We start from the raw sequence: 19,015 nt of genomic DNA on the forward strand, positions 1-19,015 counted from the left end.
AAAGAGCAAAGTTCCTGTTTAACTTCTGAGCCAGAACGTTTGGAGAGGTAAAGCTTCTTAAGGCAAGCCAGGAAAAGCATTAAAAATAAGTATCCAGCCAAAGAGAACTTTGGGAGAAAAACACCAAGTTAAAAGAAAAACATCAACATCAAGTCAGTAGGAAAGAATGATAGTAAAAGCTCACTAAGCTCTGTTTATAAGACAGAGTGCGATTAGGGCTTCAGAACCCCATGAAAAACATTATCTTCATTGCAGAATCAAAAAAGAAGTACTGTGTACACCAGGAGATGCCTGGCAGATTGCTGATGTTAGAAGACTGTCAACAAATCTCTGAGTCTGCAAGAATGTTTTCCAGTTCTTCAAAAGCGCTGTTTTAAGAAACGTTGTTGTTGTTTTTTTTTTTTTTAAAGTTTTACTAAAAAGCACAGACCATAGGACTGGGTAACTAAATATTAGTTTGGAAGTCTTTACCATGTATGCATTCACATGGCGTGGATCTACCTCATTTTTCTGGAGTCAAAATAACTCACCACCTGACTATGCATACACAGTCACTGACACCTGTTCTACCTCACTAGTAGATGACAAGTGAAAAGAGATGTGTAATGCAAACAATTTGAAATCGGCTTCCAACAAGGAGACTTCAAGATGTGGCATCTCTTTAAAAAGCTTAACTTAGAAGTATAAGTTTTAAAAATAAGTAACACATTAGCTTTCTATTAAAAATAAGATATATCAGCGCTATAATTTTCCCTTAGAGGTCATACATGTGGAGATGACTTTTTCTTGCTTAAAATAAAATAACTTATTTCAGAATTGCAATTAATGTGTTATGCCAACATTCTCAGTACTAGGATTTGTAGCTGCATCAATTTCTGTTTATGCCAAAGTATATATGATTTCATTTTTACATTGAATTACGTCCTTTTGCAACAAAACAGGTACAAGCATCTCTACCAAATGACAGAATGATGCCAAGAAACAATAACAAAAATCAATACAGAGTCTAAGTCTGAATCTCACAGTATAAAATGTTTAAAATCTAGTAATAACACATTGGATATATATTTTTCTATGTTTAAAAAATGTATACAGTTAGGGGAAGGAGTAAAAAGGGAAACTGATCAACCTTTCAGTATCATTTCTAGTGACCTCTGGAAGCATCCAACCTACTGCTGATTTTTTTCTTAACCTATTTTACTTTTATTCTCAACCACTTCTTCACATCTACTTCACATATGTTTTAATTCATCGTAGTCTGAAATTTGATCTGGGCCTTGCTGCGAACATTTTGTGTTTGGTCTGTTCTACAAATTGGCAAGTTTCTTCTTCTCTCCTTCCCTCCCTCTCTCCTTTCCTTCCTTCTTCCTTTTTTTCTTTTGTTTTAACATTGTGTATATGTAAATGGATAGACTATAAAAATAAAGTCAGGCCGGGTGCGGTGGCTCATGCCTGTAATCCCAGCACTTTGGAAGGCCGAGGCGGGCGGATCACCTGAGGTCAGGAGTTCGCGACCAGCCTGGCCAACACGGTGAAACCCTAGCTCTACTAAAAATGCAAAAATTAGCTGGGCATGGTGGCGGGCACCTGTAGTCCCAGCTACTCGGGAGGCTGAGGTAGAAGAATCACTTGAACCCGGGAGGCTGAGGTTGCAGTGAGCCAAGATCACGCCATTGCACTCCAGCCTGGGCAACAAAGAGCGAAATTCCATCTCAAAAAAAAAAAAAAAAAAGAAAGAAAGAAAGAAAAGAAAGTCAATAGGAATGTGTGCATATTGCATATATGTTTTACCATTCATGTTAAACTAAATGCTTAAAATAAGGCAAAAAAATAAAAAGTAAAACGCTGTGATTTGAGATGAACCAGTAAGAAAACGTGTTGGCAGAATTCCACTAAAGGTGATGGAAGGAATGCCACGCCTCCAGGAAATGTAACAGAAAAATCTCTAGTTTTGTATATCTGACTTATAGTACTATTTGTCTCTCATATTAATGGTGAACCAAAATTATCAGAGTTGTTGTTCTTTTTGTTGTTGTTGTTGTTGTTTTTGATGGAGTCTAGCTCTGTTGCCCAGACTGGAGTGCAGTGGCACGATCTCGGCTCACTGCAACCTTCATCTCCCGGGTTCAAGCAATTCTCCTGCCTCGGCCTCCTGAGTAGCTGGGATTACAGGGGTGCGCCACCATGCCCAGCTGATTTTTGTATTTTTAGTAGAGACAGTGTTTCATCACGTTGGCCAGGCTGGTTTCAAACTCCTGACCTCAGGTGATCCGCCCACCTTGGCCTCCCAAAGTGCTGAGATTACAGGGCTTGAGCCACCATGCCTGGTCTCAAAGTTGTTGTTCTTTATTATTTTCAATTTTTTCTTCCCTATTTCTAGCACTACAATTATTTCCACCTTCTCTTCCTTTTTAATACTCAGGTATGAAATTGAGCATGACCCAAATATTCATGATCTAGGAGAAATCAATTAATGTTCCTAATGAAACTCATCCAAAGAAGCCTAACACCACTGCTTACAATCTCCCTTTGCTTCCTCTCTTCATCTCACGACCCTTGGCCGTCTGCTTTTAGGTCTTTCCTTGAATGTCTAACGTTAAAATATAAATGGGTGCATTTGCCTGCTCTTTGATCACTCATTTTGGACCCAGTGATATAAGAATGAACAAGAGCACTTCCAAAAACCAGACAATTGTTGTCAAAAAGCAATTCAAGGGGTCTGAGTGTGAAGCTGTTAGATGCATTAGGTATACTGTTTAGCAGATGTAATGGCAAGGAAATTAAATTAAAGATTCCCTGTGATAGAGGATAAAGGAATGTTTTTAAAAATATAAGTCACCGTGGCCTTAAACTATATGTCTTATTTGCACACTCTATTAAAGAGCATATTTAGTATGAAAATCAAGATACAACCATAGTGTTGGCTTTGAATTTTATTAACTCCACCTTAAAAACTGATGTTAAGCTCTCCTGGCTGGCTTTATAGTCTATACTTAACAAAAGATTCAGGGAACTGGTTTTCCAATATCATTTTATGTGCAAATTTCTGTGTTCAGTAAGTGGCTGTAAACTTAGCTCTTTACACTACATGACGAATTTTCAAAACCATCTATAGATTTTCCTTAGCAACCTATGTTGTGAGTGTTCTTGAGCTGTATCTACATAAGTGGTGGCCTTTCTCATCATCTGGCACCGTGGACTCAGGGATACAGCAGGCACAGCTATCTTTTCTGGACTCAAGGTTAGTAAGCATTTGAGAAAGGAAATTCAATAACCTGCTTTCACTGCACAATTTCTTTGCCAGTGCTTACCTTTATTTTTGAGGATCATACTCCTAGCCAGCTTGCCTAGAGCTAGCTTGTATAAACACTGCAGAATGTCTACAAGTATCTTGGCCAAGGTTGGGAGTAGGGGGGTCCCATGAGACACGGCTTCTCCTTTTCTGAATCACAAATCTGCAGACCCAGTGACTTTAGAGTGAGCACACACTGGTTTTTCAACCATAACCTAATTGCTGCATATTTCTTGTTGGAGCTAAATCAGGAAACACTCAGTACTAATGAATTTACATTTGGCAGTGGACAAGTGCTACAAATGTCCAGCTACTTATGGCTAATAATTTTAAAAATAAATCAAATGCTTTGAATTTAATTTTACTCTCTGACCTCATTTCTCCAGTATTACTGAAGGTGAGAGGGGGAGAGATAAGATATTAGACATAAATGGAATACCCATTTATAATGTACTCTTTGGGTACCATTAAAAAATTGTGTATGTGTTGTGAGATTACCTGCTTAAAAAATAGCAATTGCTTTTCTGCCTTTATAGGGGCCACAGTTTAACTTTCCTAAATAAGTGAAAATCAGTTTTTTCTGTGTATCAGTTATTGTGTCATGCTGAAATATAGCACTAACTTGAGGGACCGTGTTGGTGAGATAGGGGTTTTGACCTTTAGAAAATGGGAATAGACCACTGTGCCTTTCATGTTCTCAGGCTGCTGTTTACAGCTTTTCTCTTATTGTCAATATCATTTCTTGCTCTCAGATTACCTGTCTAAAGTCTCCCCACCCTCACCCCTCATGACTATTTTATTGCTTAAAAAATCGAGTGGCCTAGAAAATTAGAACAGAAAAATGGTAGAACTGTAAAATAGGAATAAATGGGCTCTGAGTGGAAGCCTGCGTATCTTCCTAAGGGTAAAGTTGAAAGGTTTTATAATAGAGTTTTGTGACATTGTTTAGTCTTCTAACAAAGATGCATCTGTTTGTTATTCTATCATCTTGGGCTTTGACTGTCTTCTTAGTTCTCTCTCACGCTCTTCAGTTGAAATGTTAAAACCTCAATCATCTCTAAAGTGGGTTTAGTAGTTTCTTTTTTTTTTTTTTTTCTTTGAGACAGAGTCTCGCTCTGTCCTCCAGGTTGGAGTGCAGTGGTGTGACCTTGGCTCACTGCAAGCTCTGCCTCCCGGGTTCATGCCATTCTCCTGCCTCAGCCTCCCGAGTAGCTGGGACTACAGGCGCCGCCACCATGCCCGGCTAATATTTTTGTATTTTTAGTAGAGACGGGGTTTCACCATGTTAGCCAGGATGGTCTGGATCTCCTGACCTTGTGATCCGCCTGCCTCGGCCTCCCAAAGTGCTGGGATTACAGGCGTGAGCCACCGCGCCCGGCCGGGTTTAGTAGTTTCTATGGTCACACTTTCACTTACATTGACTTAAGTCAGCTTTTTGGTTACAATTTAAAAGTTATTAAGTTATTTCAATTCATCTTTAAATAATAGCACTACAGGGAGTATCACTGTTTCAATTCTGAATCTGAGTATGCTCTTTTGAAACGAAATAAGATATAACTGAGCTTTGTCATTGTGCCACACTGCTTTTCTTTGTTTTTTGTTATTCTGAAATCACTTTATTCACGTTATAAGCTACTGATAAAATAGGATTATTTTTATCCAAACAAAAGGCTGCCTAACCAAACCAACATATTCAAAAGTGAGAAAGTCTAGATTGGAGGAAATAAATTAAATAAGTAAACTATAAGCATTTTCTGTTCAATGAATTTTGGTAACTGAATTTATTTAATATATATAAGAAATTTAGATACATTTTTATTAGTGCAAATGAATAAGATCTATTTCTATTAAAAGTATGTCCTTAATTGTTCTCTATCTTGAGTCCTTTGGAACAGAAACAGAGACATAAAAATATGTAAATTTGTTATAAAATCTTTAACAAATCAGAGCATGGACTCCTTTAAATATAGAATTAATGTTAAAAAAATGAAGACAATGCTGAAAGCATATTTACTGCATAGAAATTAAGATCACAAATTCCATAAACATGAAATAAATGAATCATTTCAAAATTAGGAACAAAATTCTCCCCAGCATTGTAATTAGCTGACCTAATACTTGCACAGGGAAAAAAATTTGGTCTCATTTTAGCCATAAGTATTTGCTGCCTTAGCAACTAAATCCATTCATTTAGTGATTCAAGGTTTAGCTCAACTTCTTGGAATGTGTAACGTGTGATTTTGAAATAAAATATTAATGTTATTTTATTTTCAGAAAACCTGAAAAGAAGTAAAACAGAAAAGCAATATTATGAGTGGAGACTTAAGATTCCACCCAAGAAGGACTTTATGAGACATTGACCTGATCAACATAGATAGGATGATAATAAGGTAACATTTACTTTAGGACTTTATGGGCATTTAATCCACAATGTAAACTGAGCTAAACATAAAATTACCATTGTATTATTGGTCTAAAGGAAAAGCTTCATACACTAATTCTTATTGTTGTTTCCAAGTCTTTAAATTATTGAGATATTTTTTCAGCTAAAAAAGAACTTTTTTTTTTGTATCGAGATATATTTTAAACCAAGCTGGACCCAGATTGCTTTTTCAAAATGAGACATACAAATATATAGTAATAGGTGGCTAAATCTTTACCTGTTCACCACTAATGGAGCAAGAATGAGTTAATGAACACATTTTGGCTCCATGGTATCAGAGAACTGTGCAGCCTTTATGTCTGAAATAAATTGAATTTGTCAATTGTTCTGGTATTATGTAGCCACAGTTCAAAACAGTCAACATACTAAAAAGTTATGGGACATTAAGTCATAAACTTTGTGGAAGTGGGAAAAAGACAGTTTTCATAGATTATTCAACTTTGAACCCTATATAATGAGATAATTTTATAGAAAATTATTATGATCAATAATTGCTGTCACATTCAATTTAACCACTGGTTTTAGAAACACAAATTTTAAGAGAACACAAAATAAATGAGAATATGTCCCTTTCTGTAAGATAGGAAATTTCAGCTACATAATGTCTGAAGATTTTTTACAATGCCAATGCATCTATCCTCCTGTGTTTTTATTATTTTAAAGTACTAAAGAATTCTAGGAAATTTGCAACAGCTTGTTTCAAAGATTACTTAGGGGTCGGAATTTATTATTTCTAAAAATTGTAACTTCCTCAGTATTTTAATATAATTTACAGCACTAATCCTAGTCTTATAGAATTTAATAAAATATGCTGTGCTCCTGAATTGTATTGAAAGGATAAAGCCAAGAGTTTCTTTTGAAGTTCTTAAAGTGTTTTCCCATCATTGAGATTGCTTTTCTATTTCTGTTCTGCAGTTTTTACTCTGCTTTCAGGAGAATCTGCTATCAGGATAAAACCAAATTCTTCTAGTCACTGCAAATATAGAAAGCTTCCTCTTCTGGGTTTATGTTGCCATAAAGAGAATCCAGTAGAATTGTCACCTACACCTTAACTGCACCCCTATAATAGGCATGTAACAAATAATTCTGAGAGTCATATTAATAGCAGGGAAACCAAGATGTCTGCCAAAGTTCTCACAGGAAGCTAGTGGTAAAAGAAGGAATAAAAGCCAGACTTTCAGGGCGCTAGCTAGGCATTCTGTGTGGTCTTCCACACTGCTTCTCCTTTGAACTTTTTGAATTCAAAAGCCAAAATACCATAGCTAAAATGCCACCAAGGACGTTGGCAGTATATACCCACATATGATCAATTTCCTTGGTCTTTCTTCTGACATTATCCAAACAACTATTGTCTTAGAGGGCAAGATGAATATTATGAGGATATAATGAAGTCAAACTCCTAAGAATCCCAAATTTTGTTTCTCAGCCTGTGTTCTAAATGATACCTACCATGGCCATCATCCAGGAATTCTGTGATGGTGGCTGAAGTGCATTTGGACCAGGGCTTAGACGCATCAATACTGGTAAGGATGGAGGACATTAAGCGCTTATCTTCTGTGGAACCAAAGGTCTCTTCACAGAATTTGGAATCGTCATGGGAGAGGCCAAGTAGATGTCCTAAGGGAGAGAATAGAGGAAGTGTAAATAATCCGTGATTGTGTATTTCTTTTTTTCCATGACTATTATGCTAGGGCTTGATTTTTTTTCCTAATTGTAGATGAGTTCACTTTAACTGCTTTCTCACCCAGAGACGGGACCTCCGGGGAAATAACAGTTGCATGGAGTTAGTGTAGCAGTTGCTTTTGCTGAACATTTCGATGGAAACTGAAAAACTAAAGAGTAGATGTTCCCATAATTCATCTGGATCACATATGCTTAATGACATGTGGAAACAAAGCCTTATTTAGAATTAGAGTTTGCGAGACAATTGTGGGATTATGTCATAGCCCTCACCACATATCATTTGGATTGTCTAATTTTCTGCCTTCTCTGATCAAGCCCCATGAGATCAAAGTGCATTTACTCCCATATACTGTTGAAACCTCTGTATTGAACTTAGTGCTGTGCAAGTTGCAAACACTTAATAGATGGTTTTTGAATGTCAGTGACTTATTTTCTTAGTCAAGTAAATAGGTGGCTAATAAAAGGGAGGACTAGGGGAGACAAAGAAAGATAAGTGAAATGAGGAACTTTCCTGTTTCATGCACACCTAAGCCTGCTTCATCTGTTCATTTCTTTTGGTGATTTAGAGAGTTATGAGTTTACTGTTGTCACAAACATACAGCTTATTTTGAAAACATACCCATTTACATTTTAAAATGTCTAAAGTACCAATAACATGGAGTTTGAGAGCTTGAAGAAAGGACACCTCGGTTTCCCCAGTGATTGCTGTGATTGTTCAAAACCACTCAGCCAGGTAATATTTGTGCTTAAGCCTCTCAAACATGTTCTCTGCAGTTCCAGTCAAGCTAGATATTATTTTACAGAGCCCATAATCACATTCTTATAATCCAAGTAAATTGCTTTTTATTACATAAGATCAATTTTCATGCAGTCTAAGGAAAAAATGATATTCCCCAACAAATTTACAATGCTATTTAAAACATCTAGGACAGTAGTTTGAGCAATTACATACTCTAAAAAGTAGACAGCAAATCATCCTAGGGTAGTGTTTTTAACAAAGCTTTCTAGAATCATACACAAACCACTAAAACAAATGCAGGAAACACTGTAGCAAATTGGCGACTACATTCTCCTTGGGTTCTTGAATGCCAAAAGCAGAAAACTTTGGCCATTCTAGCAACAGAGTCCAGTGTGCACCAATAAAACCCAACAGAGATGAAATCTTTCACTTTAGATTCTGACTACTTTGGGCCAACTTGTTAAATCACCAACACCTCATAACAAAATTGTCCATTGAGCAACTGATTGCTGTTATGGATGAAAATAAATGGCTAGGGCTTGGTGACCTTCCAAGTCTCCACATTTTTATGTTATTTATTCAGATATTTACTTCAACAGTATTTACTAGGCTAACATGTTTTCTCTGGGAAGTTCTCCCACCATCACTTAACATTTTGTTTGTTCAGTAGCATAAATGTGCATTATAGTCTATACATAAAGTATGTCCCAACTAACTTGCAAAGGAAATTAGCAGCGGCTCATCTAATTTTTGAGTGGTTTGTTAAACTCACAGCTCACAGGAAAAAAAAAAAAAAAAGAAAAAGAAAAGAAAACCAGAATCTTTCATTCGTATATTATTAGAAACGACTTAAAGTTACTTAGTACATGAAATACTTGTTGATAATGCACTCTACACTTCCTGAACTTTTCCGAGATAGAAGATTTATCAGTTAACACTGAGGGATATGGGTGGAAATTTCACACTTGAGTTTTTTCCTCTGGCATAAGAGAGAAGAAAAGTGTCCCCAAGTGACCTCTGCAACAAAATATTTATTTGAATCCAGGTTTTATACTTAAAAACTGTGACTTATGCATTCTACTTCATATGATATTTATATTTATTTAATGGAGTAATTGTCTTTTCCTCCAAATCCATATAAATACATAGCACTTTCCATATGCCTTTTTATTATTGTATCAAGAGATTTTCACTTCATTTGGAGGGTAGATTTTAGAATTCTGATTTAAAATATAGGAAACATGGCAGACACAAAATTCACTTTGAGGGGCCTGAGAAAGTACCTACATTTTGTCTTTCAAACTGAGAGGTGAAGCATATAATTTTAAAGGGTTCAATTATGTAAGCAAGTCAATTTAATTTTTAAATATTTTGGCATCATTTATGAATCTTTCGGAATGCTCGTTAATATAATATTATGACTTTTATGCTCCCCAAATTGACTCATTTTACACTGAAACTTAATTGCCACTGAAGATGCATAAAAGAAATTATACTGGAAAAAACTGCCATTCAAGCATGAACACGTCTTCATTTCACCTCAGCAAGGGGATGTGAATTTTGTAAGATCTCCAAAAGTCAGGCCGAAGCAGACTGCTTAGAGTCAACAGAAAGAGATGGACTCTTTTGAGGGCGAATGAACATTCTGTCCTACATGAAGAAAGCCTGTCAGCTGTCTGGGAGAGGCATGCTCTCTCAAGGGCAGCGAGAGTCCTGTGCAATGTGAAGAACACTTAAGCACCCAAAGTAATAGGCAGCCAGTTCCAGCGTAGCTGGAACCAGGGCATGGCGAAAGAACCATGTGACTTCCCTTCAGGAGCTGGACAGGATATGAAAGGGAAGATCAATGTGAGGGATGTTTGGATGCTCTTCAGGAAAGACGTGACACACATTCTAAAGGCTGCAAACAGCCAAAGGAGTGGTATTTTCTAATTCGAGCCCTCCAATCAATTATGCTAAGACATTTACTGTTAGCTGAAATCAGCCTTGAAAAAGCAAAAGTATACAAAAGTATAAGCAATTTTAAAGGAGTGCTCACGGTAAAGACGGCACGCTATGATACTGAAAGCTAACTTACTAGAGAAAATCCAGGATCCAGGGAATTTAAAATACAATGTCACAGCTGACAACTGGGTATTTCAAGTAGGGATTGTGAAGGGGAATTGGAAAAGCTAATGGCTTTGAAGACATCTGCCTTTTCAGGAAGAGGTTGTTCATAAATCATTCACAGAGATGTTTAAAATGAATGGTGTGGTTTGGAGATTAAGCATTTCTTGGACAAGCAGACCCCAGGAGCATTAGCAGCAGATAGGATTAGATATCCCTGTCCCAGAGAGTAAAACAGCACACGAAGAATATAAAAGAGTGTGGAGAAAATGTGTACAATGCCAAAACTAGTTTGTTGTTTACATCAAATTGTATTACATGATGAGTTTTTAAAGCAATACAAAGCAACAGAGTTAGTTGCGGGTGAGGTTTTAGAGGAGGCAGGGGATAAAATCGAGAAATCCACATAGAATGGCAATCCTTACCCTTGGAGAAGGGAAAGATTTCTTTTTGGAGAGTCAGAGTGCTGCAAGAGAAGGGTGGGGAGGCCTCAAAGCCATTTTGACAAAGATTTGAGAAAGCTCCCTTAGTAAAATAGGACGTGAAACTCCTAGCGAGACAAAAGGCAGAGGTGGGTTCAGAGGTAACTATCTGCTGTCAGGATTTAAAGCAGAGGTAGTGAAGTCTTGCTTTAGGGAAGAGTTAGTATTTGTGTTTAGGACCATTTATAATCAGCAGACATGCAAAAGATCAAAAAGCAGCTTGCCTGAGCAATTTTGTTTACAATACTATCTTTCTCAGTTATCCTTAATTCTTGATGATGTAATTGAAAGCTTTTCACCTAAAACCCTGAGGCAATTAAGGACCAAACACACTTGTGTAATAGATGCCCTTATTAATGGCCTCTGTATTTATATGCTAAATAAAGTTTTAACTGGGTAGGGGAGACAGAAGCCAGAGTGAAATTCAGAGAATAATGCAATCGTCTAATCCACGAGTATTTTCCAAGTGGTGCATGCTTCAGAACTATATATATATATTTATTTATTTTTGAGATGGAGTTTCTCTCTTGCTGTCCAGGCTGGAGTGCAATGGCAAGATCTCAGCTCACTGCAATCTCCACCTCCAGGGTTCGAGCGATTCTCCTGCCTCAGCCTTCTGAGTAACTGGCGTAACAGGTGCACACCACCATTCCCAGTTAACTTTTTGCATTTTCAGTAGAGATGGGGTTTCACCATGTTGGCCGGGCTGGTTTCGAACTCCTGATCTCAGTTGATCCACCCGTCTTGGCCTCCCAAAGTGCTGGGATTACAAGTGTGAGCCACTGCGCCCGGCCAGAACTGTATTTTGCTGTTTGAAATAATTAGTAAAAGCTAAGGTGTAAATTGTGTTAGATGATGTTGACCTATTCTTAATAGATGTTGAATCCTGTCTTAAATACAACAATCATGCTGAGTGTCTGTCAGCAAGTAACACCAGAAAGGAATTAATCTAAGAAAATAAATATAATGATAAATTATGTCAGAATAAAGTCTATAGGGCTGAGAGTTTGAGTTACGTTGTTAGCTCAGATATAGCAAATAAATTGTCACCTGATAACTTTCCTGGTATGAAAATCCTCTTTTTGAATTGGCAAAGGGGTAACATTTTGTAAAATAAATGTCATCTTTGATATTCCCAATACAGATTTAAAGAACACCTTGCTTTCTTGAATTCACAAGGGAATCTGGTGTCAGAAAATCTGTGATAATGTGTAGCCAGATGAAGACACGTCATTTTAAAGGAAACTGTTGGTTCAGCTTCTTAGTCAACTCAGGTATTACTGTACAACTAGGGCTGACTTAGAACATTAACCTCAGGAAGGAAATTGTTTGTTTTTCTAAACTTTGGTCTGCAAATTAAACAGAATTTCAAGCTCTTGTCTCCTGATCCCAAACTGACCAATGGTCAAGGGGACACAGTACCACATCCTGAAAAAATGTCACAAGAAGCTCTGTAATGTGTTTATTTGGGAAAGCACTGCTCAGATGAAGCATCTGTTTCTTAATGAGGTCATGTTTTTACTTTACCTAATTTTCCAGCTGGGATTATGGAGGTGCAAGGTCTTGCCAGGGGTTGAAAAGTGAGTCAACTGCTCACATGGGATCAGAAGCTAGAATTCTTGAAGAAGGGAACCATGAGCTCCAATCATTGGATCATGCATGCTTATTCAAACACGAATCTTTACATAGATGTGATAAAACTCTTTGACTCCCATTTCAAAACATTAAACATGAACGGTAAATGTGGTATCAATTATGTAATTTGGAAGGAAGAAACTCTAACTTTTTCACCTTATAACTAGCTGTGACAATATCCTTTTGAATCCATTTCAGAATTATAGCCTTTAAAGTAAAAACTGTCTAAAAAAACATTCTAGAAGGGTACAAACATCTAGAGCTCTGAAGCCAGGTGGATTGGGTTTGAATCTCACTTTAGCAGTATATTAGTTGTTGACCTTAGATGGGTTTAGCAAGTACCCTGTGTGTTAGCTTCATTCTCTCTCAGGTGACCCACTAATGGTACTTACCTCATGGCATTTTGTAAGAATTAAATGATATAAAACATGCAAGGTGATTAGAATATGTGCTTGACATATATCAAAGGACCAGTGGTTGTCAGCTAACTTTATTGTCCTCATTGATATTCTGGGATTGTTATATACTTTTACTTATGAGTATTCTAGTAATCAGTGGTGTGTGTGTGTATATATGTATGTATGTGTGTGTGTGTGTATATGTGTGTATATATATATAGAGAGAGAGAGGGGGAGAGGGGAGAGTCGTGCTCTGTTACCCAAGCTGGAGTGCAGTGGTGCTATCAAAGCCCCCTGCAGCCTCCATCTCCTGGGTTCAAATGATCCTTATACCTTCTGACTAGCTAGGACTACATGTGCATGCCACCACCCTTGGCTATTTATTTATTTATTTTATTTTACTTTCTGTAGAGACAGGGTCTCACTATGATGCCAGGGCTTGTCTCAAACTGTTGGCATTACAAGCATGAGCCACCACACCAGCCAAAAAGCTTTGATATTACTAGACACTCTTTATGTGGGAGGCAAGAGGAAATTTCCTAAACATAAAACAAACAAACAAACAAAAAACATCACTCAGCAAGTGTGTGATAGATTTACTTTTTATGCCACCTTCAATTTGCTGGTTTCCACACATGTGGCAGATAATCTATAGGTTTCTCCCTAGAGAAACATGAATTGGGATTAAGTTTTTTAAAAACTGACAATAGACACAAAATATCTCAATATTGCTCAACATATAGCAAAAACTTATTCCCACATTTTATTTGGGGGCCAAGAAAGACATAGTGTGGCTTTGCTCCAAACTGCTTGTTGATTAAAGCAATGGGTGTGTGGGCAAATGCCAAGTTTAATCCTAGTTTCCTTCTCACTTCACATCTTACAGCCAGCCTGGACATCTGAGTCTGTGTATTTGGATTTGGTCTGTGGTGTTTCAAGAACCTCTGCAGCTTTTCAAAATATGGCCGTGTTTAATCTCATCATCTACAGAAGCAGAGTCACACACAGATCAGCACAACCAGGGAACACCTTTGAACCACACCAAAACACAGGCGGCTTTGCTGTTGCGTCTCAACCACTTCCTAAGTCACAGCTGAATATTTGGTCTTAACTTTTTAAGTTGCCTGAGTTTAGCTTAGGAAGCACACTGGAGTCTTTCACAGTGGAGAGATTCACTCAGTGCATTTTATAATTAACTACTATAAAGCAAAGCTTCGGCATGTTTGCAAATTATGGATTTCATTAGTCTAAATAAAATCAGATTATTCCTCCTAGCATATTAGAAGTTGGCCCAACATCAATAAAATTATTGTTTTTAAGAACCATGTGTGCAGCAGGTGAAATCTTTATTATTACAAGTCAATAATAAAAGTTTGACAAGTTAAAATATAAACTCCAAATGTAAACTTACATTAACTTGAAAACTTTCTGCAGTTCACATTTGGACTGTAAAGTGGCTGCAAACACATTCCTGCCTCCACTCAAGGAACATGGATGGAGACTGTGTTTTTGATAGTTTGCAATTTAGCCAACATTTACATGCATATAACACAAGAAGGAAAGCACTTTATGACTGCCTATCCAGAGTCAATGTCAATCAATATCTATGTTCCAGAAGTCTGTATTGGCATCAGTTGATTAGTTACCTTCAAAATCTAGCAGCTTTTCTGAAAGAATTAGCAGAAAAAAAGAAGTGTTCTAGTTATCAAATGGTATATGAAAAGAGTAACTTTTCATAATTGTTCATTTTTAACCTGTGTCATTTTGACTTCAAGTAATCTAATGCCTTGGATAGAAATGGTGTCAGATAGAAACTTCAGCTCCGCCTCTACTTACCTTATGTGTTAATTATCAAGATAAGTTTTTTTTTAGGTGGGGGGCTCACTCTGTCACCCAGGCTGGAGTGCAGTGGTGTAATCATAGCTCATTTTATCCTCTATCTCCTGGGCTCAAGCAATGCTCCCACCTCAGCCTTCCGAGTAGCTGGGACTACAGGCATGCACCACCATGCCCAGCCTTTTTTTTTTTTTTTTTTTTTTTTAAATAGAGACAGGGTCTCCCTATGTTGCCCAGGCTGTTCATGAACTAAAAAGAAAATTTTGATTCAGTTTATTCATGCACAAAATAGATACGACTTTCTATTTTAAACCACTATGAAGAGAAAGAGGAAACAGTTGTGCACTTCCATGAAAACCTGTATATAGATTAATGAAAGTGTAATTCTTGCTCAAATATATCCTTTTACTGCTTATAGAAGAAATGAAGTAGAAAAATTATGGGAACTGCCTGGGAATCTTCTCCTTGCTTGTGTTTTGAGCACAGTAACACATTCACACTGTTTGCATAAAGGAAATTACACATTTTGGAATGAGGCTAGAGCAAATTTAAAACGCTGGAAAACTGAGCATTCAAAATTTCATTTTCATCACCATACTTTAACCATATACACAACTTCCGAATCTAGAAAGGCACAAATGTCTAGTAAAAAGGAAGGGGGATGGTGAAACCACATCTCTACTAAAAATACAAAAATTAGCCAGGTGTGGTGGCGGGTGCCTGTAATCCCAGCTGCTTGGGAGGCTGATGCAGGAGAATCTCTTGAACCTGGAAAGTGGAGATTGCAGTGAGCTGAGACTGTGCTGTTGCACTCCAGCCCGGGCAACAAGAGTGACACTCCATCTCATAAACAAAAACAAACAAATAGGAAGAGGGAAGACTGCAGGAATTGAGGAGAATTAAAATTGAGAGCATGGTTAGCTCAGACTGAGAGCTTCACACAGCAATCCAAAAAATACAGCAATGGGAAACAAAGCAGCAAGCTGCATTATCCAAGATCACGCTGGCTGGAGGGGCAAGACTCTGTAATAATACACAGATGATCAGGAAATCTTTTGTCAGGCTATGTTTCCTAAATGTTGAAGGCTTATTTTTTATAACACATGTTCATAATATTTAGGCAGAAAGTGAAATTAAAGAATAATAAGGAGATTAGAAAATAAACTGAATGAAAGCCAGATTCTTTTATGAAAGCAGAATTGAATCCATATTCCCCCACTTCCAGACCTTAAATAGCTCAGATTAGCCCATATGTAATATAAAAGGGAAGTTAAGTAGAGAGTGTTTGATTGGACAATGAATTACAGGGACTTCCAAAGAAATAAACAAAGATGATCCAACCAAAAATTTTAGTGGACGCAATGGCACAATCATATATCAAAGATTTAGGTTTGAGTTTTCATATAGAAGTCCACCTTTCTTCTACATTGTTTCCTTGTATAACTATGTCTAATATTCTTGTACTATTGAGAAAAATTCTTACTGTGTGTGTACACACACATGTATATATTTAGTTTTAATATAACGTTTGTTCTTATCAGCTTCTGGCTTCCTGCCTCTCAGACTGCTGCATCAGCCCTGTAACCCAAGATTGGCTTAGGAATTCAGGCGAGCTGGGAAAGGTGACCCTGCACGGCTCTTCCTTCCACCCTAGTTAACTTGAGGTCAAAGCAGCTCTGAAGAAGCTGCATTTATTGCCACAGTGTTTGTCTTACAGGGAAATCTCCCAGATGCCAGTCAATGTGTGAAAACCAATCACTAGAAAGGAAAGAAACTGCCCTTCCTTTAAAGAATGTGGAATCTTTCCTTTTGAAGATCAGGATTTGGAGCCCATAATCCTGTGGATGGATGATGCCAACATTCAACTTTGCTGCTTATTCCCCATAATTTCGCCACTTGACCTGTGATGAATCAGCTTCTGCCTTTCCAGGGATTTAGAACCTTTCTTATGGGACTCCTCTCACTCTGAATGATGGTGATTAATTACTAGTGTACTTTAAAAGTCTCCTCTATTTAATTACATCCTCCTGAGTATTTGGACTAATTCCTCTTAGTTTCCGCTGCAGATCGGAATGTTGCCTTGAGCAAGTTTCATGTTTCTTTCTCCCGCTTACTCACTCAAGCACATACATAGATATGTAATAAATATTGATTAAGGTTCCATATTAGGCTCTGTTTTTATCAGTAAGGATTAATAGGCATAAATGAGAGACATAATCTCTGCCCTGGAGCCTAAATGGGATGTGTTATAAGGACGCTTTCAGGCTGACCAATTCTTCTAGTACAGCTGAGAAGAGAGCCATGCCTCCTCATTAGCCCACCTTATAGGGAAGAAATGGAGACTTAAAGTATCTAAATCACTTGTCTGAGATAAAACAGAGAACCCATAGACAGAGCTGGGACTCCACTCAGATCTTTGACTACTGAAGCCAAAGACACTTAATCAATAAAACACGGAATTATTCTCAGTGATGCTATTGGATAGTTATTTACGTTTAGGTTTTATGTTTGTGTTTTTCTGCTTAGGAGGTAAGAAATGTGTCAGGAACATTAACGCCATACTGAAGAATTGACATTTAACTACTGAATTCTGTTTTACTGGGGCAATATTGTGAATCATGCAATTACAAAGTACCTTGGATTAGAAGTTATTTAACTCCCCAAAGAAAACATAGCAGTTAGAAATGGATGCTTTGTGAAAATACTCTCTGCCTATTAGGAATGTAAGAAAGTAGTTTTAATTCCCATTTAAAAGTTATAATTTTAACCTTAAAAATCAAAATCTGTTTAAATCAAAATCTTTTTTGCTATAGATGGCAAAAGGCACAATAATTATCAAACCATGCTTTGCTCCCAAAAAGGTGATGCTGAGTTGATACACACATTTACAAAGCAAATGAACTATTTAGCTAAAAAGCAAAACGTAAGTATATGTGAATATAAACAACATTTACTATCTAAACTCTACCCAATTTACTCTCCAAAACAACTCCTTGAAATAGGCACTATCATCCCTATGTTTCAGATATGAAAACTGGAGCTCAGAGAGCTTAAGTAATTAGACCAGTGTGACATAGGTAGAAAGTAATTTAGCACAAATTGAGCTCATTTAGGACTAGATGTTGGAATTAGACAGAAAAAAAAAAATTAGACACAAAAAATTGTGTCTAATTCCAACATCTAGTCCTAAATGTACTAAGCCAATTTCTCATACACTTAGTAACCTAGGTCAATAATTAGGAAGCACATATTCTTTATTTTGGGAATATTTTTTAGCAATCAACTCAGTCCTGTATTTATAGATGTAGGATTTAGATGTGTTTCTTATAGCAAACAAATTAGGTAAGTGACATTTTAAAGCAAACCCTGTTGAGTGTCATGCTTGGTTTCCTTTCCTTGCTATTAAGAACCAGACAGAAATATTTACCATAAGCCATTGATGAACTTTGACAGGAGCCTACAATTACCACTGACAATGAAATAAAACACATGAAATTTCTGTGCAAACTGATTAGCCCTGGATGAATCAATACTGTCTCCAGTAACTTCTAAGAAGGACATCTCTGCATACCAAAGTTGCCTGTGACAAATTTCATCCAGGGGTCATTTAGGGATGCTTAAAAAGATAGTAAGAAGGCAGTAGCAGTAGTAAATTTCTCTTGAACTTTTAAATGACACTGTCAGAAGAAAACATCCACTGTGTTGCTGACTTTGCCTTCTCTCTTGCTCATATTAGCTAACCTTAAAAGTGCAAATATAAACAAATTTAATCCCCAATGGTACATCTGAACCAGGAGAAATCTGGAATTAATTGCCAAGTATTTTGGTTCCTGTTGCAGCTGTTACAAGTGTTTGATTTGGTGAGGGAAAAGAAAAGGCGCTGCATACCGATTTCGTGAGCCACAGTGAAAGCTGCGTGGAGGCCATCGTCTTCAATCACAGCACAGCTGCGCTCTGGAGAACATATGGTCCCAACGTCTGCCATTCCCAGGGTGTCACATGAATGATGTCCACATAAATCCTGCCCGGGAGAAAGAAAGAAATCATTAAAATCAATTTACATCCAGAAGGAGCCGCCACATAGAGCCACTTGCTTACCCCAAATGGCAACAGGGATATGTTTATGGTATCACCTGTTCCTCTCTGGAAAGGTTCCAAAGGCAAACTCAAGGCAGAGACTCTTCTAAACTGCTCTGGGACCCAGAAACACAGAAGGATAATGGAATTTAATTACATTTAAAAAGATGTCTTAGGATTGTAACTTGTCTGTTACAATAGCGCCCGCAGCCTTAACAAAGCTGTAATGCATATACGTCTCTGATCACTTTCCCATATGGTCATGCTTAGGAAGGTCCTAAAATTCTGATGGAAATTCATGCTAAATTTATCAAAATCTGGCCT

The 19,015-nt window shown here is 37.3% G+C and overlaps 1 protein-coding gene across 2 annotated transcripts in view; it reads right to left on the reverse strand.

Annotated features, from left to right (window-relative positions):
- The window catches only part of ADAMTS5 (ADAM metallopeptidase with thrombospondin type 1 motif 5), a 46,311-nt gene that overhangs the window by 14,845 nt on the left and 12,451 nt on the right, over positions 1-19,015 (reverse strand). For both annotated transcript variants that reach the window (XM_021935550.2, XM_031665679.1), the window contains exons 3-4: positions 18,503-18,635; positions 7,185-7,352 (exon numbers count right to left, since the gene is read on the reverse strand). In XM_021935550.2, the coding sequence (XP_021791242.2) occupies positions 7,185-7,352; positions 18,503-18,635 (301 nt within the window). The remainder of the gene's footprint in view (positions 1-7,184; positions 7,353-18,502; positions 18,636-19,015) is intronic.

Source organism: Papio anubis, chromosome 4 (genome assembly GCF_008728515.1).
Source record: "Papio anubis isolate 15944 chromosome 4, Panubis1.0, whole genome shotgun sequence".
In the NCBI taxonomy this organism is placed as follows: domain Eukaryota; kingdom Metazoa; phylum Chordata; class Mammalia; order Primates; family Cercopithecidae; genus Papio; species Papio anubis.